Consider the following 26,813-nt stretch of genomic DNA (forward strand, 5'->3'; position numbering starts at 1 on the left):
TTAATTAATAATTAATTCTGATTCAGAGGAATATGTATGAATAATTTCTTATATCCATCCACACCATAACACGTCACAAACATTTTATTAAGTAATTTTGTATTAATGTAAATTAATTATTTTAAAATAGTTACAATAAATAAATTCTCTCCTAATAACGCATATTTACCAAAAGTCTTAACTTCCAATCAGTAAAATTGTTTCTGTTCTGTACAGAACAGAATAATTTTCTTAAACAATGGTTCTAATACTAATAAAATACAAATTTATCCCAACATAATTTATTACTGTAGCAAAATGTATAATTAACTACATTTGAAAGTTGTTAAAATACACATAGCACAACAATTAGGCAAAATTTGCCGACGTTCTTAGTTACATCACAATATAAAATCACAATCTTATAAATTCTATTATTTACAATAAAATTGCACCAGCAAATCAACAATAAAACAAAATTAGGTACATCTTAAAATAAATATTTGAATATATTAACTTTTATCATTTAACTCAATATAATATATAAACAACCTAAGTGTGTGTAAACAAGTAAAAATATTTATAAAGAATTAATGAATATACATAATTTAAAATCCTATGAAATGCATTGCATTTAATACTGATCTCTTTGGATAATCATAAGCGAAATTATCTGGGTATCCTGTCAAGAAAGTCTTCTTCTATAACTTTATCAATTTTTTCAAGAATCAAATCCAACTTCCTATCGGACTGTCTGTCTGACAAAGTATAATCATTAGATATGACTCGGCTGCACTCAGTTCGATGTCTGTTAGAACATAAGCTCAATGTCTTAAAGAAGCCATGTAAATCCTTCAATTGCGTGATTGTGTTCATTTTAAGTAAGAGTTCGTTCCGTTTTAAAGGAAGTGTTTCAATCGGGGTATCAGTGAAACGTTTCTCCATTAACTCGGCTATCCGATGAACATGCGGAGTAAACGATATTTGATTTGATTGATTCAAGCGGTCCAGGTCGTCCCCAACGAAGGCCCATCGATACCTGTACCATTAATACAAATAATAAAATTGACACTAGTTTACAAATTAATAACTCACATTTGAAACTGTGGGAGGGTGGTAGCTGGCAACAACAATGCTAAATCCAATAGTTTGGCAGTAGATAACTGCAATCTCAAATAGTGAGGGTGACCCAAGGCGTGTAATCCATTGCTGCTGTTTGTTGCCCAACTTGCATCCAAGGTTGACATTAGTTTCAAGTGAGCACTGTTAAAAATAAGGCATGCAAAATAATAACAAGATGAAAAAAACAAACACACTGACACAGATGATTCATAATAGGAATAACATAACATCACAAGAGCTTGAGACAGTGAATACCACCATATAAATCATATTTTCCGTGACAATGTTTATAAATTAAGCAATTAGTTTCCTAATAATTTTCAAAATTTGGTGAAAAACTATTAAATCTATACCTGTAATACAATTAAAAATAGTTTTTCATCAAATAATAATGTCATGCATAATAATAAATCAAATAAAATGTAAAACATAAGCGCATTCTAGTCTGTGTTAGTTATTATTAAATTACCTGTTGTTGACGGGCCTGTGAAGAACCAACCAAGCGAAAACAAAACAAAAAATTGTTAATTTTACATATACATTGTTGCTAAAATGTATAATTTATTAAAATCACACAATTCAAGCAAGTAATCCAAAAGCTATTGTATAATATAAGCACACAAATTATTATAAAATTTGTTTTAATTTCCCAAAAAAAGTAATGTGCCCCAACATTAAATTTCAATGGTTCAAATATTGAAGTATTTAAATTTAAACCACTATTTATTAACAAATAGTGTTAGAAAATACATTTATGGTTAAAATGATATTCATGCGTTTACATAACACTAAGAATTAATTATTTTGTATTAAGTTCAATAAAATTATTAAGATAAATAAAAAACAGACCTGAATTCATCCGAGGACTTGGACAATTCTTGCTCAATTTGAAGAAATACTTGCAACATCTCACTGATGATTATAGGCCACAGAGACGTCACGTGAATTGGACTCATTCTAATCAATATAACACGAAAACAAAGGAACACTTGTGCCTGTATATTGGGCACATTTATCCTCAAACTAGTTGTTAATTGTTCTAGAAATATAATTTGGTTTTTATTAATTTGGAAAATTAACGTAGGTAAATTGTTAAATACCTTGAATATCAGGCATATATTTTGCATACTGATCCATTTCGCTACAGAATATTACATAAGCTAAGCGTTTTAACAGTTGTGCCTTTTGTTCATATTCTTGTTCCCTGGATGAAAAAAGATTAAGACTTCCACTTTGTGTCATTGTAACTCTGCCTGTAATAACAATAATATAATCATTTTAATTATAAAGAATAAGGATCACATACTCATTAAGTCTTTAAATGTTGTATTGTCATGAGTCATTAAATTATCAACAATAGTCCTCCAAAACTTCAAGCACTGATGGTCCATTTGAAATAGAGAGTTATCTAAAAGGAGATCGAAGATATCCTTTTTCCACGCTTTCCTCGTGTACTGGTAGCTACTAAGACTTGCTAAAAGCTTAGAGCAAGCATAAAAGCTCGGCATGTTACGAACAGTGTGGTTCTTCAAATAAGGAACAATATTATACATGAGAGATGTAAGGATAGTGTTGACTTTGTCCTTTTCCGATGATCCAAAGCAAATGTCCAAAATGGGGGCCAATATTTCCGACAGAACCTTAAAATAATATTTAATAAACATTTCCAAAGTAGTTTTGTTTTCAAAATGTCCTTACCAGCTGTGCTTGAACACTGTAGTTATTAACGAAAGCAATATCATTAGAGGAACCGCTAATAATACTGGCTTCGAGGGCAGATTCATCTTCTTGTTCCTTCACAGCTAAGTTTCTACGCAGCCAAGTTGTCTGCTCCAAGCACGAGCCGCAGACTTGAGACACGCATTCAATAAGCTAAAATAATACACTGCAGTTTATGTACTACATCATGAGAAAGAATCCAATACCTTGGCCGTTACGTCTTGCAGGTCCTTTTGATCTTTCCTTTCTTCTAAGGGACAGCATTTTATCATTAGTTCATGCAGCAAAGCCGACAACAAGAACTGCGCAGGCGGTGACAACGAACACCCTTCTCTTATAAGTGCCAGCAATGAACTCCAGGCCTCGGAAAGTTGGGTTGCCGAAGCTTTACGCATGTAACTAAAAGTAAATTATTTTGTGGTTGGCGTTCAAATAAATTTGCAGCTAGTCATACCAGTAAAATAATTCCAAAACTGAAACGTCCAAGCTAATATCGGTTATGCAATCTTCAGTTTGAGGAGGGTTTTTTATCACAGAAGTTACTGTTTGTACTAAATTGTCCAATGGAATGACTCTTATGGCCGAAATTAAATAGACTAAGTTGTTTTGTCCGGCATTCGGCTCTGGCAGGACCTGGAGTAAATAAATAAAACGTCTAGATTCTATATATTCAAGATGCAATGTATGTTGTTGACCAAGAATTATTATTAAAAATCATGAGCTGTTAAATGGGTTAAGTTCTACCTTATCTACGATCATTTTTTCACTCAATAGATCTAATTTATTGTTGTTTTTTAATGAAGGTATACATTAAAAAGTTATTCCAAACAACTGGAAGGAGTTCAAACATTATATCACATAAGTAGTTTAAGTTAAAATTTAGAGGAAATGATAAATTCAAACTTACGGTTTTCACGCCGGAGAAAGGGTTCCTCCGTTCGTGCCACGCTACCGCAATGGCCGCTACGAAACTGGCGCCATGATTGACTGAAATGGGGCTTAGGAATTCGAGCAGTTGCTGTTTGACAAACTTAGAATTGCCATAAATTCCGTTAAATTCGCCTTCTAGACTGACAACTGTTTGCCAAAGTTTAGCAACACTCAATATAATACGGGGCATGTGACTTAAGATCTTTTTACGTGCTGCCTGATAATGATCACTGTTTTGCTTGGTCGAAAAGTTTGCGTCAACGCTGAGGGGAGAAAAAAATACGTTAACAAGATTGTTAAATATTTCGCCAGGGTTGGATACCGGGGTAGTCGCATTTACTGGTACGTTTTGGTTCACCGTTTGCGACGAATCTAGGAGGCAATAGTGGCATAATATAGTTAGAGATTCTAGCTGGGTCACCGCATAGTCTGCGCACAGTTCGTCTTCGATAATCGATTTTCCGTAATTTTGGGCGATTTGTTCAATATTGTTGCAAATCAGGTGAATAACAGTGATTGACAATTGGGTGAGGCTTTCGCCGAAGTATGGAAGACATGATGATATCATATTCAGCCACTTTTCGTGAAGGCATTTGATATTAGAATTTTGGAGGGCACTACGGATCGATGATAGAAAAATTTTCTGTTGTGGGATTAGGTCGTGTGGGGCGTAGTTGAGTTGGTCACCGGCAACACTTGCTTGATCACCGTTGGAAACTACCGCTTTTTGCGACGTTACCGAATGTTCCAGGATAATTAATGACTTTATTACTCTGCAAAAATAATGTTTTATGAATCTTATGTGAAATAAAATTTTTAAAAGTAGACTTACTTTAAAATTTGAATTTGAAATGCTTCCATATGTTCGCCAATTCTGTTATTAGACCCAGAGAGTTGAAAATGATTCCACAACAATACTTCCTCGGCAAATGTCATATCTTTATCAAAGTCTCGCACTGACGTCAACATACAGTGTAATAATATTTCCCTCATATTGCACTTCACCATCAAATCAGCAATGTAACTGGAGAATCCTTTGGAATTGTCGTCAACCATTTTCGCCAGATTACTAATGATTATGTCCAAAATGTCCAGACTTTCCAACTGAATTTTTAAGTTATTGAAAATTTCTTCAGGTTCAACTATAATAGCAAAGAAGGATCTGGCGTAATTCAAACAAATGTGTATGATAACATCCAAAAACATGTATCCACGATATTGGTTCACGTAATCTTGGTCCAAGTCACCATAATATCCACCACCTTTAAAATACTTATGATGTCTAGCAAGTAAATGTAAAATATCGTTGTTCTTCAAATTTTTGATGCCACTGGTAGATAAACACTTTATAAACAACTGCGGATTAGCAAGAATACAATTTTTCAGAGTGATCAGAGCATATATAATTTGATTCGAGTCGAATTTATCATAGTACAAACATATGTGACTGTGAATGGGGTACAATTTGTTGGATATGTGTGAATTGGTTTTCGATTTCAGATCTAAATCGGTGGGCCTATTGAGATTGCGGAAGGGAACATCAACCTCGTCGCCTTCATCCACTTCAGCGCAAACCTTGCTAATTATTTCGTTGAGAATCTCGTTGACCACACTGTTGTCACCCTTGAAAAATTCCTCGGCACTACGACTGATCTCCAATTCCCCGTTAAGGTTATCCGAGTCGGATATACAATAAGACCAACTGTGTACCAAAGTACTTTCCAAATTTTCGTCTTTAGTCTGGCAAGATTTTTCGTCGAAACTATGCGATTTTGGTATTTTGTTGAGTGAACCGTTGACTTTCTCGGTCTTAATACCTTCTGAAATGGGCTCCATAGATTCCCATAGGGTTTTTGCGTTGGATTTTATGGAATCGTACGCAGGATCTCGATCTCCATTACATATATCAGACGGTAATGATCTCAAAAGCGGTTCTTCACTACTAAGGGGTGTGCAGTCATTACTGGAAGTTAAACTTTCAGTTGACGAATGCTGTGAACTTAATCGTGAATAGGAACCGTCCAGGCCATTAGGATAAATCTCCTTGGAACTTAGGGGGTTGATGATCACCTTAACACCTTTAGAGCTTTTTTCAAGTTTAGGTGACACACTAATATTTTTGAAATCCTTATTTTTCCTTGTAATAATACTTGAGTCTTCCGTAAAACTTGTGGTCGTTTCGACAACGCTGGGCGAAAATTTTTTGGCCGATTTAGGAAAGCCAAACCATTTTTTCTTGGGCGGTTTAGGACTTGGTCCATCTGTTACATGATACATTATGTTACCGTTGATGTTACTGACTGCAATAATTTTTTTTGATTGTTTGTCTTCTGTCTTGTCGTCATTTTTAATATTATTTTCTCCCTGAGTCTCCGAGTGGTGAATGTTAACATATTTTATTGATATTCGGGCCGTGTTTGCAGCCAGTAATTTACTTAAAATAGGGTTTATTATTCGAGCGATGTCATTGTGATAAAGGCTATGAGTTAAAAATGATTCAGCCAAAAGCTGTAAATTGGGTTTCTCTTTATTTTGCAGATTATCTAGTATATTTAAAAGTGATCTAAAATTAAATAAGATAATGACAAAATATACATATATATTTAATTTAAGCTTACCTATCAAAATTACGTATATGTGACTTGTGTGGTGATAATTTTATGTTTAAGTCCCTTCCTAGATGCCATAATAAGAGAAATTGTTTTACGTATCCAACTGATATATTGTCACTAGATAAATATTGACTTATTACTTGTTCTACAAACAATTTGCTGTCGAAGGTATTATGTATTTGATATAACAAAGTCACGCATAAAAGTAATTGTGTTTGATTTGTTAGTATTCCTATATAATTCCACAATATCTGCGACATTTCCTGTAAATAAAAAAATATATAATAGTGTTCAACTTAAAATGAAATGTGCAAAAATAATGTAACCATAAAAATTGAATAACATTTTATTACTATTATTTAAATATTACCTCTATTATAGTTGTGTTCTCTTCAATATAAACCACATGTTCATTTTCTAAAAATCCTGTAATATTAATAGTGCAGTTAGTACTTTTTTGATAATTCTGGTTCTTCGCCAAACTAAATATTTCTAAAAGCGTGTTCATCGCTGTTATTTGTACATCTCTGGATGACTCCTTGCAACAAGATGCAACAATCAACGTAATCAGCCACATTGGCAAACGTTTTTCCTTAGAAGCTTGCAACAAATTGGGAAACGCAGAGAATTCCAAAAGGATGTTAGAAGCGATGGTCATTGACGATTCGTAGTCGCAGACGCTATCTTCAGACGAAATATTAGCCATGGAAAATTCTGGTTTCCTCGGAACGTATTGCATAACTGTGAATTTTATATCTAAACAGTTGTTTAGGCGTTTATCCAATAATTTTTCCAATTTTTTCGTGTCCTCGTTCTTTTCAGACAAGAATTTCTTGAAAAACTCGTGCACGTCAACTTTAGGTAATACTTTAGATTTGATGAAATCCACATAGAAATTCTTGTATTCCTCGAGACATTTTATGAAATACTTGTTTTCGATTTGAGCCATTTTTAGTGGCGTCTCCACAATATCCTGGATTTTGCTTTCGGGAATAGCTGTCTCCGTCAGTTCACTTTGATCCTCTTTCTTCAAGTCGTAAAGTTTCGAGCTGGACTTCGATTTTTTATTTTTGGCCTTTTTTTCAATTTTAGGGCTGGTTTTTTCTTTTCTCAAATTCTTAAGCATTTGATTGCTGTACGACCTCTCCCGGCTGTTATCGTCGATTGTTAGTTCGTTCTTCTCGAGGTTTTCGTTAATTTTTGAATCAGACTTGCTTTTTTCTAATGTCCTGTTATCATCTTCGGATTTTTCCTCAACAGTCGAACCATCCAAACTATTTTGCAAGTGTTCTGGTGGAAGAGATATACTTTTGGTTTCGGCACTGTCTGATGGAATGTCTGCTAGAGAAATTGGTTGGATCTTAGTTAAAATTTTCAAGCACAGTTGTAAACTCTGTGTAATCTCGTATTGGTTGACTTCTTTGATGTTTGATCTTAAAGTTGATATTATTTTAGTAAATAAATTCGGTAGAATGTTAGATGTGCTTTTAGTGTAATTCTCTACTGGTATTACATCCAGGAGAAAGTCTGTTAAAATGCATATTTCTAAAATATGTGGAGGTCCACTTCCAATCTCGTTTACTTGACATCTATCTCGGTATTTGTAAGTTTTAATTGTTTTCACAGAATCTTCATACAACTTCTCTATATACAACCAAATGTAATAACTTTGCAGGGTGTTGAAAAGAACGTTAGCATTTTTTACTAATTCTTGGCAATTTTTCGCCACAAAAACTTTGTTTAACGTATTGTCCTCAGGCTTGAGACTTTTTAAGTCTCCGTTAAAGGACACGCATCTACTAGGACTGTTTTTATGCTTCTGTTGGTATAGGCAAGATAAGTACATTGTTCGGAAGACGTCGTATAAGATGTTATCCAAAATAACAGGACCGATTTGGGGTTTATCGAAAAGCGTCGTCAGTAATCTATAAGGTTTGATATCCAACGGCAATTCGGTACAACACTTTTGCAGAATGTTTCTAATAGAGTCTATTAACAAATCATAAGCAACGCTTTCAGCTGCTTGTGGCTCCGTTTCCAGTTCTGAAGGAACAGGGTTATTTGGATCTGTTTCTAAAAGCCATGAATATAAGCGCCTGAAAAATATACAATTATAACAGATGTAACTAATTGTACTGATTATTTACCTGTTTAAAGACATGTCACGTCTCAAAATGGTGTACAGTGCGGCAGTAACTAATTGTACCATATCTGCGTACAACAGCTGTTTGGTTTTCATGGGAAAACACACCATTAATAAGTCTAGAGCGGAACGTTGTACCAAAACGCTTGTATCTTGAACTGCAGCGCACAAACCGCTGACCTTTAATAAAAATTATATATAAATGAAGGTTTTGCTTATAATTATTAGAGATTTACCATCAATCCCACATCTTGTCCTATTAGATGTAACTGGTCTTCCATTGAAAATTTTCGATTGTAATGAGCCAAAATATAACTAATAGCTGGTAACCTAACGGGACTATTGTTTGCAACACATTGCCAAATACATGTGTAAAAGTACGCGGGACCAACCCCTTCACATACATTTTCTAATAATACTGTCGTTCTACAAATGATTTTTATTGGTAGTTTGTGCATAACCTTAAGTATAATTAAAATACCTATCGTAGTGATCTGAGCCTGTATCTAGACCTGGTAAAATACCGCTAAGAAAACCAGCTAAGGCAGGCCTAAGTTTCTCTTTTATTGAGACAAAATGAGTCTCGTATATTTTTAATAATGTTGGTCTTATGTTCATTGCCGCATGTCCCATTAACGGAAACAATCCTATAACGGAAATACACGAGATACATTTTTTAAAATTTTAGATTAATATAACAATGGTAAAATGTACTGAAAGAAATGAAGAAATTCATCATAAATATTCATTAGTAATTAAATAAGACTCAAGGATATAAAAATCAATATGCGACAACATAGTTGACTTATAATCAAACAGGGTCAATTTAATTTTGTCACGATATGTATGAACTGCAATGCATTACAAAAATACGATATCGCCGTTTAATCGAGAATCTTTCATAGAACACGAATGTTGAGAAAAATAAATATTTGCATTAATTGCTTTAACGCTTTAACTTTAACTTTTAGATTTATAAATGGTGATAAGAAAATATTCCATTATTGATATAAATGAGTCATTATGGTATAATACCAAATATGCACAAATCAAGATTAAGTCGAATTTTTATCTACAAGGAAATGATAAAATATTTATATAGATATAATTCAAAAAATGTTCCTTTAAAATTCATAATCATTATAATTGCTGATAATTTGCCAAAAAATTGTTATAATATTTTATACATCTTGTGTCGATAATATATATGGAATAAAATATATTTTTTATTTAAAAAAAAGTATCGAATTTTATAACTTTTGACCTGCCAAAATTACATTTTTTAAGAAAAAGTGGAGGGTACAAAGAAATAAGCAGAAAAAAAATTAAGCGATTTTCTTCGGGTTACAAGTACAGCAGCTGCATTTGAAAAATTTAATTTCGAGAAAAACGAGTTCAAAGCTAAAATGCCATTCCAAGTCCATATAATTCACCTTCCTCTTCATCAAAAAGTAGCTGCCAAGTTGTTGTAACTCTTCTTCGAGATGATCGACCCTCTTTCGAGGCAGCCCGTTAGCGTAAGTAACTCCGTTTATTCCCATTCCCAAAAGGTACATCACAACCATTAATCGTCAATTTGTATCAAATACATTTTCAATCACAGCTATTAATTTGAAATTTTTTAGTATTGTTTTGGTATAGACTATCGAAATATGCAAATGTTTAAATTTTAGTATATATTAAAAATCTGACTGCGATAAGAATATTTATTTAATAATTATTATTCTTATTTTACTTCTATAACTTTATTTAAAATATATAAAATAATATTATGAAAATAGCATTTAAAACGAAAAATTCATTCTTATAACAATAATTGAATGACGAATATGGTGATTGAATACTAATTACAAACTTGATAAACTGATATTTAAATATATTTAAAATTGTTATGCCTATTTGATAAGCAATTTTAATTTAATTTCTAATTTCTAAATACTTTATAATAGTCTCTAGACTGATGCTTAAAATCAAATATAGGTCATTGTTTCTTATTTTATCTTAAACTTGTTTGTATTTAAGTAATGTGGCAAAGTTCCTTGAATCTTTTGTTTGAACAATGAATAATAATACTTTTTTTTACATTTTAACATATCATTTTAACGTTTCTATTACTGTTAAAAATTTAATGAAACTGTCATAGGTTGATACATTTTCTCAAAAGGTAAATAATTATGCTAAATACCAAGTGAATATAAATCTTATGTAAGAGTTACAAATTACCAACAAATTTAAGTTACTTTTTAGTGAATACAAATTAGTATAATTATATGTATAATCTTTTAAATGTTTAGTTGTAAATATTCTAATTTACATACTATTTCAGTATCAACAATTAACATTTAACAGTTTTAAACATGTTGCTTATGTATGCTTACTATATTTTAAGCTTGGTCATATTATTTAGTTTAATTTTTCAAAATCCAATATTTTATTTACATTGAAATAAGTATAAAAATGTACTTACCAGCACTGTAAATAAACAATTCTCTAGATAATTTGTCTGGTCCCATGCTTTGAAAAATTAAATCATATGTTTCCAAAGCCCGCAAGTGTACTCCTGATGGAAGGGCTGGGTGCATGCATTGTGCTAACCTTTTGCTAATTTTTATTCTTCTTGGTATTACTGAATATTTTGTTGTATAACTTGATAAGACCTATAATAACTCAATTCTCAATAGGTATCATAGCTAAATAAATTAATTGTACCTTATTTAGTTTTGTCAAAGCTGCTATTAGATCAGCCCATTCTGATGTGTATTCAAAATTTTTAAGTGCTTTATCTACTGCAGCTACATACATTCGATATTTCGAATCTTTCATTAAATCAAACTCTTCATTCTCAAATGTTGTCATTTTGGTGGATTGTTGATTATTCTCACTCAGAAGGAAAATTTAATTTTGACCACTTGTTAAATATTTTGTCATTGCATTAACTATATTGACATTTGACAATTAAATATAGACCACGAAATATCGCTATAAATAGCTATGTTTAAAATTTTACCCTTTAAAAAGTCTGGTAAACAATACTATTTTCACTATAAATTATTGAGTAATGAGTTGACGTGTAGAAGAAAAGTTCACCAACGAAACGTATTCGTCCATTTACATTACAAAGCACTATCACACACTACACAAGCTTATTATTAAAATAACTAAAAACAATAAAGAATTTCAGCTTGACTAATTTTCTATGTTATGACATTTTGCACGATTTCAATCTATCATACACACGAAAAACGGGGCCCCTTATTAGTAAAAACTATTTTATAAGGTTTGTTTTGACTGTTCTGATTCCAGTACCGTCTTGACGGAAATTATTTTCCATCTTATTATATTTAAATTTATTTAATTTCTTTACATGGAATTTACAATTATAAACACAAAGTTATCGCGAATGTAGTTTTTACATTCAATATACTAATCTACTAATTACACGTTGGAACAAAGTAGAAAATTGAATAATTTAACAGTGTAAAACATAGTCCAACCCTGAATTCAGCACTAAGAAATAAGTAAAATATATTTATTTACAAAATACGTAACAAATAAATAAGTAAAATACAATTATTAAAATTAAAAATAAGCATTTGTAAGAATCTAATTTTAGTGTCTAAGTCTACTGTCTAACAATGCTTGGCAACATTGTAAGTAGCAGTGACAGCAAGTGACAAATTGGTGTTTTGTGAATGTGACGTTAGGAAGTAAACATATGTTTTAAAGCTTAACATACTTTATTAAGTTAACAAAATGGATGAGCAGAACATTCCTATTGATATTAACACAACGAAATTGTTGGACTGGCTTATTAGCAGGCGACATGTTAACAAAGATTGGCAAAACAACATCCTAAAAGTAAGAGAAAAGATTAATTCAGCTATACAAGACATGCCAGCCCATGAGGGGATTATAAAACTTTTATCTGGGCAGCATATTAATTATTTCCACTGTTTAAAAATAGTTGATATCTTGAAGGAAACAGAGGTTGACACAAAGAATTTATTTGGTCGGTATGGCTCCCAAAGAATGAAAGATTGGAATGATATACTTTCCAGTTACCAAAAGGACAACTTGTATTTGGCTGAAGCAGCTCAGATGCTTATGAGAAATGTTAGTTATGAAATTCCTGGTTTAAAAAAACAAGTGACAAAACTGGAGCAATCTCAACAGGAGTGTGAAAAGAAAATCAAAGATTATAGTAAAGTTGAATCAACTGCTTTAAAGGAGTTCAATATGGCATGTGAACAGTTGGGAATTCCTGGGAATAACATAAAATCTGAATTAGTTGGTTTATTGGATGAGTTGCCTAAAATATATAAAGAAACATCTGAGAAAATTAAAATTGTTAAACCAGCTATTGAATTGTATACAGAATTCACAAAATTTTTAACAAGTAAAGACAGAAACATTGAAGTATTAAGTACTCTGAAGTATTTAGTTGAAAAGGGTAACACCACAACATATGAGTATACATATGGAGAAAAGCCTGTTAGGATAGAAGAAGAAAAGGTGAACATACAAATTGAAGAAGAAGCAAAAAAGGATGATATTGATTTTGGAGATATAGATTTTGGTGATAATGGAAATGAAATTGACTTTGGAGACATTGATACAAATAATACAATTGACTTTGGTGGTGCTGAAGGAGACATTGACTGGGGAAATTTAAATACAGAAGAAGAATTTGAAATAGTCAATCATGTTGATATTAATTTGGAAGAGTCAGGCATTGTTTTGGAAAAGTCTGGTTTAGATGGAGGTAAGTGATTTATTATTTATGCTTATCAAGCCTTTAATTGAATCTATTCTAGGCATTGCTAGAGGAGAAGAAGCCCTAACAATTTTGGACAATCCTAAAACAAGAGAACAAATTATCAACAATTTAATGGAGATTCAAGCATTTTTGAAAATTCGTTTGTTTGAGATGGCAAGTGAATCTGATTTGTTGGCTATGACCCACATGCAAGATGCTCCCACAATCCTTCAGATGCAGACAATCGAAAGTATTACTGCTTTAATTGATTGTGTAAATGTTGCACTGAACCAGTTGACTAATAAAAGAGTAGAGCATTTACATAATATTAAGCATTCAAACAAATATGTTGATATACTAACTGCTAGCCTAAAGCAAAAATTGTCTAATTGTGAGAGGATGAAATCGAATAAAGCACTTCTGGAGGAAAAAATTAATAGTTTGAGAAAGGAAGAGAGAAGTTTGCATCCTGTCATCAAACTATTAATAGATAAAACAAAGGAATTGCAAAAACACATTCAAGAAGATATTTCAAAGAAGTACAAAGGAAGAATTGTAAATATAATTGGTGGTGTGAATATGTTATAACTTAAACCTACAATTTACTGTAACATAAAATTTGTTAAATATGAAAAAAATGTAATTTGTATATTAAATATGTTTGTATTTAAGAGTTTGACAACTTGTTAGGAGTAAATTTCCTTTGAATATAAATTAACTGTATATTTAAAGTAAATTTCAAATAAAATTTTGCAACAATATGATGTTTAATTTTTAAATAAGTATATTACACAACGTGTTTAAAAGGCAATTTCTATCATTCTACCAAACACTGCAAATTTTTGGGGCGTTGTTTAATAAATAATTAAGTTCCAAATTTACATTAAATTTTGTGTAAAGGCTTCAAAAATTTTATATTTGTTATATACATATATTAACTGGGTCATTAATTTAATGTTTGTTAAGCATAATTATTACATTGACTGTACCAAATAATTTAAAGTTGGTGATAATTTTCCGATAAAAATTTTAAGTTGGTATCATTTAGAGCTTTTGTGACATTCGGTTGGTGCATTTTGAGCTTTGCCAAGAATCACTGCCAAAAGCTCAATCGTGACATTTTTGACAGTTATCAATTGGTCATAAAACGTAAAACAATATGCCGACAAACAAATATGACTAGCCTGACGTGTTATCATTCAGTAACATGAGTTGAAAGGTATATTACAAAAACTAATGGATGTTAGTTAATTAGCTAAGTGTTTTAGTGATACAATAAGCTAAACAATGTCGGGGGGCGATAAAAAACGGAAGAACACTCGCTCACAGGGATGGGAACCTGCTGGAGCCGAGTTTTATCAAGAAAGATATCCCATGGATGCAGAAGAAGTAATGCCACAAGATCCTAGTCAGCTGGCTACATTACTTCCAAGTAAACAATCACGAACAGGTATGTGATAACATACATACTTGTTAAGGGTGTTTCAAAAATTAAGAGAATTATGGTGTTTATCCAATGCTAACATGAAAAAGTTCAAATAAACTAGGTGTCAGATTCTTTTTATATAAATATCTAATATTTAAATATTTAGCTGGAACTACCTTGCGATTGAGAACTCATGATTATCGAACCGGCAGACGACAAACTATGAAAAGAGATTTGACTGAACACAGAAGAGCATCTGGTCAAGATATTATGGTCACAATGCCAGATTTATCTCAAGAATTTCCAAATGAGCAAACAACTTGGAAGGAAATAATGGAGATAAAAGAATTACCAATTCGAATGGATGAAAAGAGAAAACGAAAGGCAGAACTTTTGGTTAGTAACTAAAAAATTCTGTTTAATATTTTAAACAAATTGTTATGTGTAATTTTCCCGATTTCAGTCCCAACCGATACTTCGACAGAGAGGCGTTGATGATACGAAGTATAAATTGAAAAAACGCTGGATAAAGACTAACAAAAGCTTCAACGAATTCCACACAAAACTGCAACTGTGGCGATCGTCGTTGAAGGAAATCGAAGGGAATTACGGAAACGGTGTGCTGGCGTATTTTCTTCTGCTGAAATGGATGTTCTTCCTAAATCTGACGATATTTGCGAGTATATTTTTATTCATAACAGTGCCAACTCTTGTATTAAAGGAAGATGAAGGATGTAATGATAACATTACAGAGTTTAAAACTAATGAATCGTCAACGCCTCCATTTAATGTTGCCGACTTATTTCAGGGTACCGGTATCATAGAAAACACTGCCTTATTTTATGGATATTATCCAAATGAAATTTTTTGTTATGTCACGGGGTCAAATAGAATGTATTACAACTTACCATTAGCATATTTGTTTATAATGATTCTTTATTTTGTGATGTCTTTTATAAATATGGTGCGTTCTGCCGCTCATGGATTCCGGGAGCGATTGGTTGAAAATGAGGGTCAGTTTTATCAATATTGTAACATGATATTTGCCGGTTGGGATTTCTGTATTCACAACAAAAAAGCGGCAGAAATAAAACATAAGGCGTTGTTAAATGCAATTACGGGGGCCCTCGGTACGGCCAAACAAGAAGAAGATATCAAAAACACGAAACGGTATAAAATCGTATTTTGGAGAATATTTGCTTCCCTAATCACACTACTCATTTGGGGACTCTGTGGCACGGCGATTTACTTCGTTTTCAATTTTTCTGCGTATAAACTGGACAATTTACAACCGGAAGAGAAACAGTTCGAGTTTGTTTTTCAATTTTTACCATCATTTTGTATAGTGTGCATGAATCTGGTTGTCCCACAGATTTTTAAGAGAATTGTGAATCTAGAGAAATATAGATTTTATGATCAACTGACAATTACGTTACTACGCTCAATAGTTTTACGTTTAGCCTCTCTGATAGTGCTCTATTATTCTTTGTATAAACAAATAAAGGGTGATAAATTAGTAATTAATTGTTGGGAAACTTACGTGGGACAACAAATTTATAAGTTGTTAATTACTGATTTTGCCACTCACATTTTCATTACGTTTTTTGTCAATTTTCCGAGGGCCCTGTTGGCAAAGCATTTCAATAGTGGCATCGTTAAAGCGCTCACTGAACAGCACTTTGAACTTCATAGACACGTTCTCGATGTGTTTTATTCGCAAACACTTTGTTGGTTCGGGTTTTTCTACGCACCTCTCTTATCCGCTCTGGCGTCAATTGTTTTCTTTTTGTTGTTTTACATTAAAAAATTCGCCTGTTTAACAAACAGCACACCCAGTGTTGTTTTATACCGAGCTTCCAGATCAAATTCCATGTTTATGATTGTGTTACTTGTGTCATTCCTCTTTGCATTTATACCTATTACGTTTTCTATTGCTGAAATGGAACCATCTAAAGAATGTGGTCCTTTCCGCGGTCAAGAGTCTGTTTGGCACTTGATTGTTATGTTATTTAATTCCACTCCTGAGTGGATTCAGAAAATCTCATACTTTTTAACCACTGCCACTTTCGCAGTTCCCATGTTCGTCATGCTGTTTCTATTATTATATTATTACACTGCTATAACCGCTGCAAACAGACATATGGTGATTGTGTTAAAAAATCAGCTGGTTTTAGAAGGGCATGATAAGCAGTTTTTACTCAATAAATTAAAGCAAATTATGGGTGAATCTCGAAGGAAAGAAAGACAAAGAACATCCGACTTTATTAGAGAACCAGAAAGGAATACATCCGCTAGTAATTAAATGTGTATTCCCATCATTTTAAAATTAGTAGACATCCACACTGTAAAAGTTTACATTTTGTATTAATTTAATAATTTATGCAGAAAAATTGCTAATTTTATATATACAAGTATCGATTGAATTTTCAAATTTTTTATTATGTAATTGTAATTATTTCTAGTAAATATTTGTTAATGTCTAATTGTATATGAAACATATACGTTGCTGTAGAGAAGTAAATACCCGGGGATGTCTATGTTGTAATTCTATCATCAATTCTCATCTTATATCATCACAACTGCATTTAAAATTAATTTTTAATACAGGTATATATTTGTACATATAAATTAGGTACATATAATATCATATTTAGATGAAAACAATTTGGTGCTTTAGCTGGTAATTTAGGCAGTTTTTACTTTTTTTACATAAATTTGCTCAGAATTTGACCAAATTATTATTTATTTTTTAATACAAAACTATTTGGAACAAGTTTTATTCTTGCCAATTGTTAAACAGAACCTGCCACTTATACAAATCATTTTAGGTGTTCAGACAACCTCTGGTCGTATAATTTTTAATGATTTTTTATATTTTGTGATTTTTTCTAAGTCATATACCAAAGTAATTGCATTTTTAGGATATAAAATTGCAATTATACTTTTTATATATATATATTCCAACAATATATTTTAAATATCCGATTTATTTGTTACTAGTCACATAAGTATTTATTTATGTAAATCCAAATAAAACACAATATTGTATATATGCAGTTTTATTTTTGAAGTTCCAGTGGTAATGTTCCTATCCCCTATATATTATTTATTAAAATAGACAAAGATTTTTGTCTATTTTTAAATAGTGCAAAAGTAAATCAAATATAAAAACAATATCATTTTATGACCTAGATAAGATAACATTGAATTAATTTTAGGTATCATATCATCATAAAATTAGTAGATTAGAGAAGTAAAATGTGTCAATAGTAATCGAAACTTAAAATTTTGATGTGGTGAGCAACTAAACGAAGATGGACATTAGGGAGGTAGCTGCTCCACTCAGTCAGAAACGTATATTATTAGTGGGTATTTTTATTTATTATTTTCTACCCGTGCATAAATAAATTTAATAATATTAAGATTTTTAAATTTTGTGTCAAAAAACGGTTCTCTTTATTTACTATAATACTTTTTACTAATAATGTTCGTTCTATATTATTACTCTATTTTTTTTGTTTCAGGAAGATTCTTATTCCCAAGTAAGCATACAAAATTTAAATTTTATTATAAATGTTGTTATTTATTTTTTATTATTGTGAAAAATGTTTGGTTGGCAAAGTAAACCATAATTTGTAAATAATAAATAACAATATATCGTCACCGAAACTATAGAGTAATATAAATTAAAAATTGTGTTTCTAGTTCAATTCTCAATATGCCCACCGGAATAGGAACACTGTAACAAATAAATGGTCTGCGACTGTGAATAACGTGCACACCACAATTTCCAAATACCAATTTTGGCATTCTTCTTTAAAAAAAATTGAAGGAAAACATGGGACTGCTATTGTAGCATACTTTTTATTGTTAAAGTGGATGTTTTTCCTTAATTTAATTACATTTGTAACCATATTTTTTATGATAACCGTTCCCACAGTGGTTTTGAAGGACACTGGGGATTGTGGGGAAAATGAGACAATTGTCGACAATGAATCGGTAACCAATAATTTTCATTTCGCCGATTTGTTTCAAGGCACTGGCATAATGGAAGACACCGCACTGTTTTATGGTTTTTATCCAAATAGAATTTTCTGTTTCTGGTCAGGCTCGAACAAAATGTATTATAATTTGCCCATGGTTTACTTAAGTATAATGATATTATACTTTTTGCTCTCATGGGTCAGCATAGTCCGGTCAGCTGTAAAAGGATATCAAGAGGGATTGGCGTATAAAGAAGATTTATTCTATCAACTTGGCAGTCTGATATTTGCTGGATGGGAATTTTCAATTCAAAAAGAAAACTCGGCGAAAATTAAACATCGAACATTGTTAAATGAAATCAAGGCAACTCTCAAATCCGCCGATGAGATACATGAAAATAAAAAAATGTCTAGAATATACATTATTAGAACGTGTTCAACGATAATTACAATTATAATATTAGGCTTAAGTGGAGCTGCAATCTATTACACTTTTGATTATTCAACACGAGAACTTAAATCAAATTCAGAAGGTTTTTTAAGTTTCATTTTTCAATTTCTACCATCGCTTTGTATAGTATGTTTAAATATGATTGTGCCGTTAATTTTTAAGAAAATCGTTCAATTTGAAGGGTATAAATCACAAAACGAATTAAATATTACTTTGTACCGCACAATAGGTTTACGTTTGGCCTCCCTTGTTGTCTTATATTACTCTATGTATGACCAAATACAAAATAATCAGAATATAGATTGTTGGGAAACTTTCGTGGGCCAACAAATTTATAAATTACTTCTTACAGACTTCCTTACACATTTGTTTTTAACTTTTTTTGTAAACTTCCCACGATCTTTGTTGGGTCAACATTGTAATAGTAACAATAAAATTGTAACCATTTTAACTCAACAAAATTTTGAACTTAACAAACATGTACTTGATGTTGTTTATTCACAAACGCTTTGTTGGTTTGGTTTCTTTTATGCACCCCTTCTATCCGCAATGGCATCTATAGTTTTCTTTTTACTTTTTTACATTAAAAAGTTCAATTGTTTAGTGAACACCATTCCCAATGCCGTTTTGTATCGGGCATCTAGATCAAACTCAATCTTCATGTTTGTACTGTTAATATCATTTTTGTTTGCCTTTCTGCCCTTCACATTGTCAATTGCAGATATAACACCATCAACAACTTGCGGTCCATTCCGAGGCCAAAATAAAATTTGGGATTTAGTAACAGACTTAATAAGTACAAGCCCAAATTGGTTTCAGGATATCAGTTACTTTGTGACAACTGCGGCATTTGCAATTCCCGTGTTCTTAATATTATGTTTGGCTTTATACTATTATACTGCAGTGAACGCCGCCAATAAGCACATGGTTAGTTATCTGAAACATCAGTTGCTTCGTGAGAGTCGTCTCAGACAAAGAAAAGACAAAAGAAATTATTGAATCTATATGTAACTTTTGTTCACTGATATGATTATTTTTATGAAGTGAATTTATTTAATCTAGTGTATAGTTGGTAAACATTTGTGATGATTTTGATGAAAATTTTAATGTGGTTTAAATGTTATAATAATGTTACGTATTGAATAAATGTAATAAAACAATTATTTTGTGGTTGTGTATTTTATATGTAAAATAAAACAACGTGTAACTTAAAAACTTAACTTATTTTCAAACATTTTCAGGGTGGAATACATATTGTAGTATACATAACATTATATTATTTATATATACAGATTTTTAGGAATATTAATTAAAATCTTTGTAGTTAAGTCAAATGAATATGATACATCTAAACAAATATTTATGGTATTAATCAATTAAAATTTAAAAGTATTATATTGTTTTAAATTAACTAATTACTAAACAAAAAGGCACAATTTTTGATTCATGGAGATTTAATTTATCTAATCATTCTTCAACCAGTGGACTATGTAGCTGAAAAATACAAAATTGTAAGTTACAATTGTCTGTTAAAAATTAAAATAATTTTACAAGGCGTTTCTAATACAGGTGGCAAAAATTTGAGAGCATGTTTTCTAATAAAGAAAATCGAAATATATATTTTTATGTTTTAATTAAATTTGGAAAAATAATTAAGTAATAATGTTCTATGCAAGTTTTTTTAAACTATTAAACTTTTTACATTGAGAAAAAACAATTTTTGGATTATAAATTTGTAGGGTTGTATTTTCTTTAAGAGAAACTTGAAATTGCTCCCAAATGTTTGTATATTTTAATTAAATTTGGAAAAATAATTAGGTAATAACACTTACTACTTCTGCAATCTCAAGCCAATCTAGTGCTTGCCTAATAGCATCATTTTTGCTGGGAATTTTGTCCCAATTCCAATGTGTAATGGACTTAAAATTATTTACAACATAAAACTTCCTTTCCTCTTTCTCAGTGGCAGGCCGAATACTTTCATGCAAGACAACACCAACATATCCATCTGGTAAATTAATTTTTTCACCTCTCAGTGGATATCCCCTGAATGAACCTTGGAGTGCTACAAAAGAAATGAATAATAATCCAAATATTCAACCATCAAATGCACTGGATGTTCACTTACTTCCATCCTCTTTGGTTTTAACATTGGTTTCAAAATACTTTTTTACTTGAGCATCACAGTCTGCGTGTATTGTAAATGGTACACTTTGTACTTTACTATCACTGGCATTGGTATCTAAATTATTTTTCCCGCTCTGGATGTGTATAGTAGCCATGTTTACTTTTGAATAAAAATTTCCAAACTTACTACCTACAGATACGTCTGAGGCAACGAAAATTTTCGATATAAAAAATGGTTTAACAAAACACTGTTATACGTTGAAAAACGATATTTTCCAATAGAAGTAAGTAAATCAATTTTAATTTAAACCTTAAAAAGAATTGGTGAATTTTAGACCTAAAATTTAGAGGATTTGTTTTACTCACCAACAACGTGGTTTCTTGCAGTTGACAGCATTGGAAGTCGAAGTGTACTGTGAGGTTAGAAGGGACGCGTCTCATTCGCACGTGGTTCTAGTGTGTATCGAGTTTATATTTTTTATAGTTTCTTAAATATATATTAAAGGAACAACATGGGTAGACCAGGTGAGTCTTTATATAAATAAGTGTTATAAATGTTGTTATTATTACACTCTTTCGTACGCTAATTATCTAAATAAAAATTTGGTTTTGATGCCGGACACGTGCACAATTTTAATATTAGTTTAAATTGTTTCCGAGATAATTTTTCGTTGTTATTTTCTTTTAAATATGTATTTTTTTGTTATTTTTTATTTATGCATTGAAATTGAAGCAATTTACTAGTACCAGAAGAACGCGGAATGTTTTTAAAAAGTGTAATAGGGTCATGGTTAGGTTAAGAATTAAATACAATAAATATAAACTTTATTTTATGGTATTGTAACGTGTATTTCTCGGACAATTTATTAACTAATTTTATATAATATTTATTAAATGAAAACAAATATGGTTTATTTATTTATTTTTTAAATAACGCGTTTTAGCAGATTTCATATTGAATTTTTTAAAATTGATGTTGATGTGAACTACAACAGTTTACTGGTAGTCTGCGTGTACTAAACCGAAATAGAGAAGATGTATGACTAAAATCAGCTGATTATCGCATTCCTAACATAGTAAACCAGTTATGGGCAAAACTGAAAACAAATTTAAAGAAAAAACAAAAGCTCATAGTACACAAACAATTCTTTTAATTGTAATTTATCAAAATTAATAATTTTCCAGGATTTTCACCAGGCAATCGCGGCGGCGGTGGCGGTAGAGGAGGCTTCGGCGGCGGCCGCGGTGGTGGAGGTCGAGGTGGCGGCGGCCGTGGAGGATTTGGAGGTGGCGGTGGCCGTGGAGGATTCGGAGGAGGTGGTGGTCGAGGCGGTTTCGGAGGCCGAGGCGGCGGTGGCCGTGGAGGTGGTAGAGGAGGTGGTGGACGCGGCGGCGGTGGTCGCGGAGGAAGAGGAGGCGGTGGTGGTGGCTTCAAGGGAGGCAAAACCGTTGTAATTGAACCGCATAGGCACGAGGGAGTTTTTATTGCACGTGGAAAAGAGGATGCTTTGGTTACACTTAATTTTGTGCCAGGATCTGAGGTCTATGGAGAAAAAAGAATTTCTGTTGAGGTTAGTATTTGTATAGAACTGTTTGTTATATGTTTAGTTTATATAATATAATTTTTCAGACTGATGGTAACAAATTAGAATACAGAGTGTGGAATCCTTTCAGAAGTAAATTAGCTGCAGCTATATTGGGAGGTGTTGACCAAATCCACATGCCACCTGGCAGTAAAGTATTATACTTAGGAGCAGCTTCTGGAACAACTGTTTCTCATGTATCAGATGTTGTGGGGCCAGAAGGATTAGTGTATGCTGTTGAATTTTCACACAGGTCAGGCAGAGATCTGATAAATGTAGCTAAGAAACGTACGAATATAATTCCAATCATTGAAGATGCCAGACACCCTCATAAATACAGGATGTTGATCGGTATGGTTGATACAATTTTTGCCGATGTTGCGCAACCTGACCAAGCCAGAATAGTTGCCTTAAACGCTCAATATTTCCTTAAAAATGGTGGACATTTTGTAATTTCAATTAAAGCATCTTGTATTGATTCAACAGCACAACCAGAAGCTGTTTTTGCATCAGAGGTTAAAAAGTTGTTAGCTGATAAGTTGAAACCTCAAGAACAGATCACATTGGAACCATATGAAAGGGATCATGCAGTTGTGGTGGGTGTTTATCGACCACCACCCAAAAACTGATTTTGATAATTAGTGTAAGTGATTTTAGAATAGGTGACACAATTTCATTTTGACTATCAATTATGTTGTTAAATGTAACACTTTATATAGTGTTTGATTGATTTTTATATTGTACAAATTTTATCTTGAATTGTATGAACTTCTCCATTATGTACTTGATAGTAGAAATATATATATTTGCTTCAGTTCTGTATTTTTATAAAAGATAATCTGTTTAATAAACAATATCTTAATAACAATCTGACTTTTATTCATTTTAATTTGTTGAAGGAGTCACTAAAAGATGTATTATTACGTAAAATATAATGAAAGGCTCAGAACAATGTTCTAAAATATGAAGAAGGAATGAGTACTGTAAAAATTATTTCAAAGATCTTTCGTTTAAATGTAACGGTAAATATTTGATAACTTGTCGATCTCAATCAGAATTTCATTGTTTTAGCATCAAGAACTTTTTTAAAGTAAATTAATTAAAAATTATAGATTTGTTATAGAATATACTTGAGATTTTTATTTCAACACGAAAATTAGTTTATCTTATACATTAGATTTAGGATTTAAGGGAAATAAAATAAACAAATCAAGTTTAATTTTTTATTATAAATGTTCAATAGCTTAACTAACAGAAAGTGCCCGACCCCATGAAATAATTTGTTTTAAGAAAAGCAACATTGCTCTTTACAGCATTTTTACTAATCTAAGCTGTCAGACTAACAATTAATTATTTATACTTCTTTATGTTATACTACATTATTATAAATTTTTAAAACATCACTTTACTTCTTCCATTTGCCTGTGAATAGCAGATAAAAAATAGTTATACAATGTACAAAGTTAATATGATAATTATATTGGAACATCTTATTTATTCTATTGAAAAATTAAATCCGGCTGGTTGAAGTAAAGTCCATTTTTATCGTGTGGGTATATAAAAATTTCACCCATTTTCGATTAACCTGAGGTTGATAATTTGAAATTTTTTTGTGTGGTAAAATTTAAAGAAAATATATGTGTTATTGGCAAACTAAATTTATATATTTTTGATCAAGACGACTACAATATAAGACTTTACCCACAGTGGCACTGAGAAAAATCCAGTGTTAAAAATCAAAATTATGACAATATTCAAAAAAGAATGTAATTTTTATTTTCCACACTCTGTATAACAGGGTGAAAAATCTTTATCTAAGTACACTCATGAACAGATTTGACAATATTAACATAACAATGTTGCATTTGCTTACGACAAGTTAGTTTCAATTGAACGAATTTTTTTCATAAAAAATATAAAAACAGCGCACATAAGTTATAAACAAAAACAATTCATCACAACATTCCTAACACATTTGATTGCATCATAGAATTATTTAAATTATCATATTTTATACAATTTATGTTTGTCTCAAACCGAATACCAATTGTCGAAAACACATGCAACAGAAATTTTTATGAGTTAAAATATTCACTTAAGTTTTCTCCCGCTTATAAAAGCAACTTCTTATACTGACGACGTTTTAATGATGTCCTGTTGTAACGCACTAATCTGTTCACTCTTTGTTGTTAAATTTTGTTTTATTTTGATAAAGATATATACGTCGTTCAACACAGTTACTTTACTTCAGTAAATAGATTGCAAACCTCAGAGAAAACTACCATCATTATTGATTAGATCACGAATTTATAGTAAAATAAAAATATTACAACTTCCTAATCATAGCATTCGTTCATACATACACACTTTCATACATTATTTACAGATATTTGAAAATAATAATAATAAGTGCAATAAGCACTCATATTAAGTCCTTGATCGTGACTTCAGGATAGTATTTGAATCAAATCTGAAATTATATACAAACGACTAGAAAAGTGCAAGTCGTCGGTATAAATTTGAACATGACGGTGAAAATGAGAGCACACGATAGTCACAAATTTTTAAATGAGACGGGCCAATATTTAACATTTTTTCAACACATTAGATGATTCATTTTTTTTGTTTTGTTTTTACGAAATTGACACATTACACGGAACAAGTTTCACATCAGGTTGTCTCCCTGCCTAATTTCACGACTGAAAATCTTTTGGTTCAAGTAATTACAAACAGAAATACGTATTTATTAAAAAGCAGGGTGTTTGCCAAGTAGAGTTTAGAAAAATCAGTCACATGTTACATTGTCTAGTCCATATAGGAATGGATTTAACTAACTGTTAATACTTTATCAAAATTTTATTAAGATTACGTCTGCTTATTTTATCAAAAAACAGACTGGTAATTATTTTCTATTTATACTTAGAAAACATCCTGTTGATGTAAAAAAGATGATCTCATTCTACACAGAATCCACAATCACTAAGTAAACCTCAGCTAATGACAAGCGACGAATATATAAAAGTTTTTGTAGTAGTGAAACTTGCTATAATACAAGATGGAAAAAATAATGTCAGTGATTGGACTGTCTCTGCATAGAATGAAAAGATGGATGATTAGAATATTTAAATACAATAAATATATATATTGATATAAAACCCATATAATAACAAAATAATACAGTTTATTCCTATGTTTTTATTGTTAAAAATAATTTTAACACTAGTAAAGTACCACATAACGTAATCCACATTCAATAAAAAATTATAACGATGTTGAACAAAGGGAAATAGGAGATCTCGTAGTATCTTTTTAGGTTAATTGTAGAATATGTACTGTGTAGAGATTTCGTACTCTCAACTCTTCATAATCAATTCCCATATAATATCACAAGCTTAATTAATAATAACTGCTTAAGAACTAAATTTGTTTTTGTTTTTTAGTTTAAGGAATACAATTAATAAATATATGCATTTACACAATAAATTGGTATTTTCATAAAATGGTCAGTTGGCCTCGGCTACGCACAAGTTTGTGAGTGTGTAACACACTGAATATGTTTTGTTGCTTATGGGCATTTTGGTTGTTTGATGATTGTATGATCTGAATACTAAAAGCATTCGAGTGTGAAATCGCTACACCACTTGGCTGTTACATTCTTTCGTCTTTCTCTATTTACGTTGGTTCGCTGGAAACTTCCGGCTCTTTGACAAGCAGTCACAGCTTCAGTTCGTTTGCTATCTTGCTAGCAATATTCTTGAAACCAATACTAGTACCTGAAAACAACAAAGATTTAGTATTTTTGAAATATACAATGATGGTCATATTAATTAAGAAACAACCTGATAAAAAAATAACATACTAAAATTTAAAATAAATATCTTAAATAATTTTTGAATTACAGCCTTCTACAGAGTAGAAAGTTACGATTATTAAGGGGCTTATCAATGTTATTGTTCGGGTTGTAATGATGAAAATATTTTGA

General features: G+C 31.3%; 7 protein-coding genes across 26 annotated transcripts in view; 4 read left to right on the forward strand and 3 right to left on the reverse strand.

Annotated features, from left to right (window-relative positions):
• Positions 1–265: 265 nt before the first annotated feature.
• Positions 266–11,739, reverse strand: LOC109601926 (protein dopey-1 homolog). 3 transcript variants are annotated; one of them, XM_049963811.1, is made up of 18 exons: positions 11,215–11,739; positions 10,973–11,162; positions 8,987–9,152; positions 8,742–8,931; positions 8,510–8,685; positions 6,733–8,458; positions 6,369–6,625; positions 4,583–6,313; positions 3,728–4,523; positions 3,275–3,453; positions 3,027–3,219; positions 2,800–2,973; positions 2,408–2,741; positions 2,202–2,354; positions 1,951–2,140; positions 1,571–1,585; positions 1,075–1,206; positions 266–1,018 (listed from the first exon to the last, which is right to left on the reverse strand). In XM_049963811.1, exons 1-18 carry the CDS (start codon positions 11,359–11,361, stop codon positions 649–651), a joined length of 7,119 nt encoding a protein of 2,372 aa, XP_049819768.1. In that variant the 5' UTR covers positions 11,362–11,739; the 3' UTR covers positions 266–648. The 3 variants fall into 3 exon arrangements, with proteins under 3 accessions (XP_049819768.1, XP_019873790.2, XP_049819767.1); XM_020018231.2 differs by having other exon boundaries at positions 1,075–1,242; positions 11,215–11,736; XM_049963810.1 differs by lacking the exon at positions 1,571–1,585 and having other exon boundaries at positions 1,075–1,242; positions 11,215–11,734.
• A 423-nt stretch (positions 11,740–12,162) lies between these two features.
• LOC109601922 (CDK5 regulatory subunit-associated protein 3) lies at positions 12,163–14,020 on the forward strand. Its single transcript, XM_049963812.1, has 2 exons — positions 12,163–13,267; positions 13,320–14,020. The coding sequence occupies exons 1-2, from the start codon at positions 12,259–12,261 to the stop codon at positions 13,847–13,849; spliced, it is 1,539 nt and encodes a 512-aa protein (XP_049819769.1). The 5' UTR covers positions 12,163–12,258; the 3' UTR covers positions 13,850–14,020.
• A 60-nt stretch (positions 14,021–14,080) lies between these two features.
• LOC109601921 (transmembrane channel-like protein 7) lies at positions 14,081–17,735 on the forward strand. The gene is made up of 4 exons (XM_020018227.2): positions 14,081–14,480; positions 14,530–14,711; positions 14,854–15,083; positions 15,151–17,735. The coding sequence occupies exons 2-4, from the start codon at positions 14,549–14,551 to the stop codon at positions 16,987–16,989; spliced, it is 2,232 nt and encodes a 743-aa protein (XP_019873786.2). The 5' UTR covers positions 14,081–14,480; positions 14,530–14,548; the 3' UTR covers positions 16,990–17,735.
• Positions 17,736–17,949: 214 nt separating this feature from the next.
• Positions 17,950–20,228, forward strand: LOC126264523 (transmembrane channel-like protein 7). 2 transcript variants are annotated; one of them, XM_049962863.1, is made up of 3 exons: positions 17,950–18,052; positions 18,212–18,229; positions 18,393–20,228. In XM_049962863.1, the coding sequence occupies exons 1-3, from the start codon at positions 18,002–18,004 to the stop codon at positions 20,118–20,120; spliced, it is 1,797 nt and encodes a 598-aa protein (XP_049818820.1). In that variant the 5' UTR covers positions 17,950–18,001; the 3' UTR covers positions 20,121–20,228. The 2 variants fall into 2 exon arrangements, with proteins under 2 accessions (XP_049818820.1, XP_049818821.1); XM_049962864.1 differs by having other exon boundaries at positions 17,977–18,052; positions 18,216–20,228.
• Positions 20,229–20,325: 97 nt separating this feature from the next.
• Positions 20,326–21,632, reverse strand: LOC109601917 (ribonuclease H2 subunit C). Of its 2 annotated transcripts, XM_049963223.1 has the most exons (4): positions 21,615–21,632; positions 21,250–21,558; positions 20,954–21,186; positions 20,326–20,615 (listed from the first exon to the last, which is right to left on the reverse strand). In XM_049963223.1, the coding sequence occupies exons 2-4, from the start codon at positions 21,401–21,403 to the stop codon at positions 20,589–20,591; spliced, it is 414 nt and encodes a 137-aa protein (XP_049819180.1). In that variant the 5' UTR covers positions 21,404–21,558; positions 21,615–21,632; the 3' UTR covers positions 20,326–20,588. The 2 variants fall into 2 exon arrangements, with proteins under 2 accessions (XP_049819180.1, XP_019873782.2); XM_020018223.2 differs by lacking the exon at positions 21,615–21,632 and having other exon boundaries at positions 21,250–21,590.
• LOC109601920 (rRNA 2'-O-methyltransferase fibrillarin) lies at positions 21,623–23,699 on the forward strand. The gene is made up of 3 exons (XM_020018226.2): positions 21,623–21,773; positions 22,434–22,819; positions 22,879–23,699. Exons 1-3 carry the CDS (start codon positions 21,761–21,763, stop codon positions 23,458–23,460), a joined length of 981 nt encoding a protein of 326 aa, XP_019873785.1. The 5' UTR covers positions 21,623–21,760; the 3' UTR covers positions 23,461–23,699.
• Positions 23,700–24,040: 341 nt separating this feature from the next.
• Positions 24,041–26,813, reverse strand: part of LOC109601924 (serine/threonine-protein kinase MARK2-like) — a 61,273-nt gene continuing 58,500 nt past the window's right edge. For all 16 annotated transcript variants that reach the window (XM_049963624.1, XM_049963622.1, XM_049963623.1 and 13 more), the window contains one exon: positions 24,041–26,604. In XM_049963624.1, the coding sequence (XP_049819581.1) occupies positions 26,546–26,604 (59 nt within the window). In that variant the 3' untranslated portion in view covers positions 24,041–26,545. The remainder of the gene's footprint in view (positions 26,605–26,813) is intronic.

Source organism: Aethina tumida, chromosome 2, assembly GCF_024364675.1.
Source record: "Aethina tumida isolate Nest 87 chromosome 2, icAetTumi1.1, whole genome shotgun sequence".
NCBI lineage: Eukaryota > Metazoa > Arthropoda > Insecta > Coleoptera > Nitidulidae > Aethina > Aethina tumida.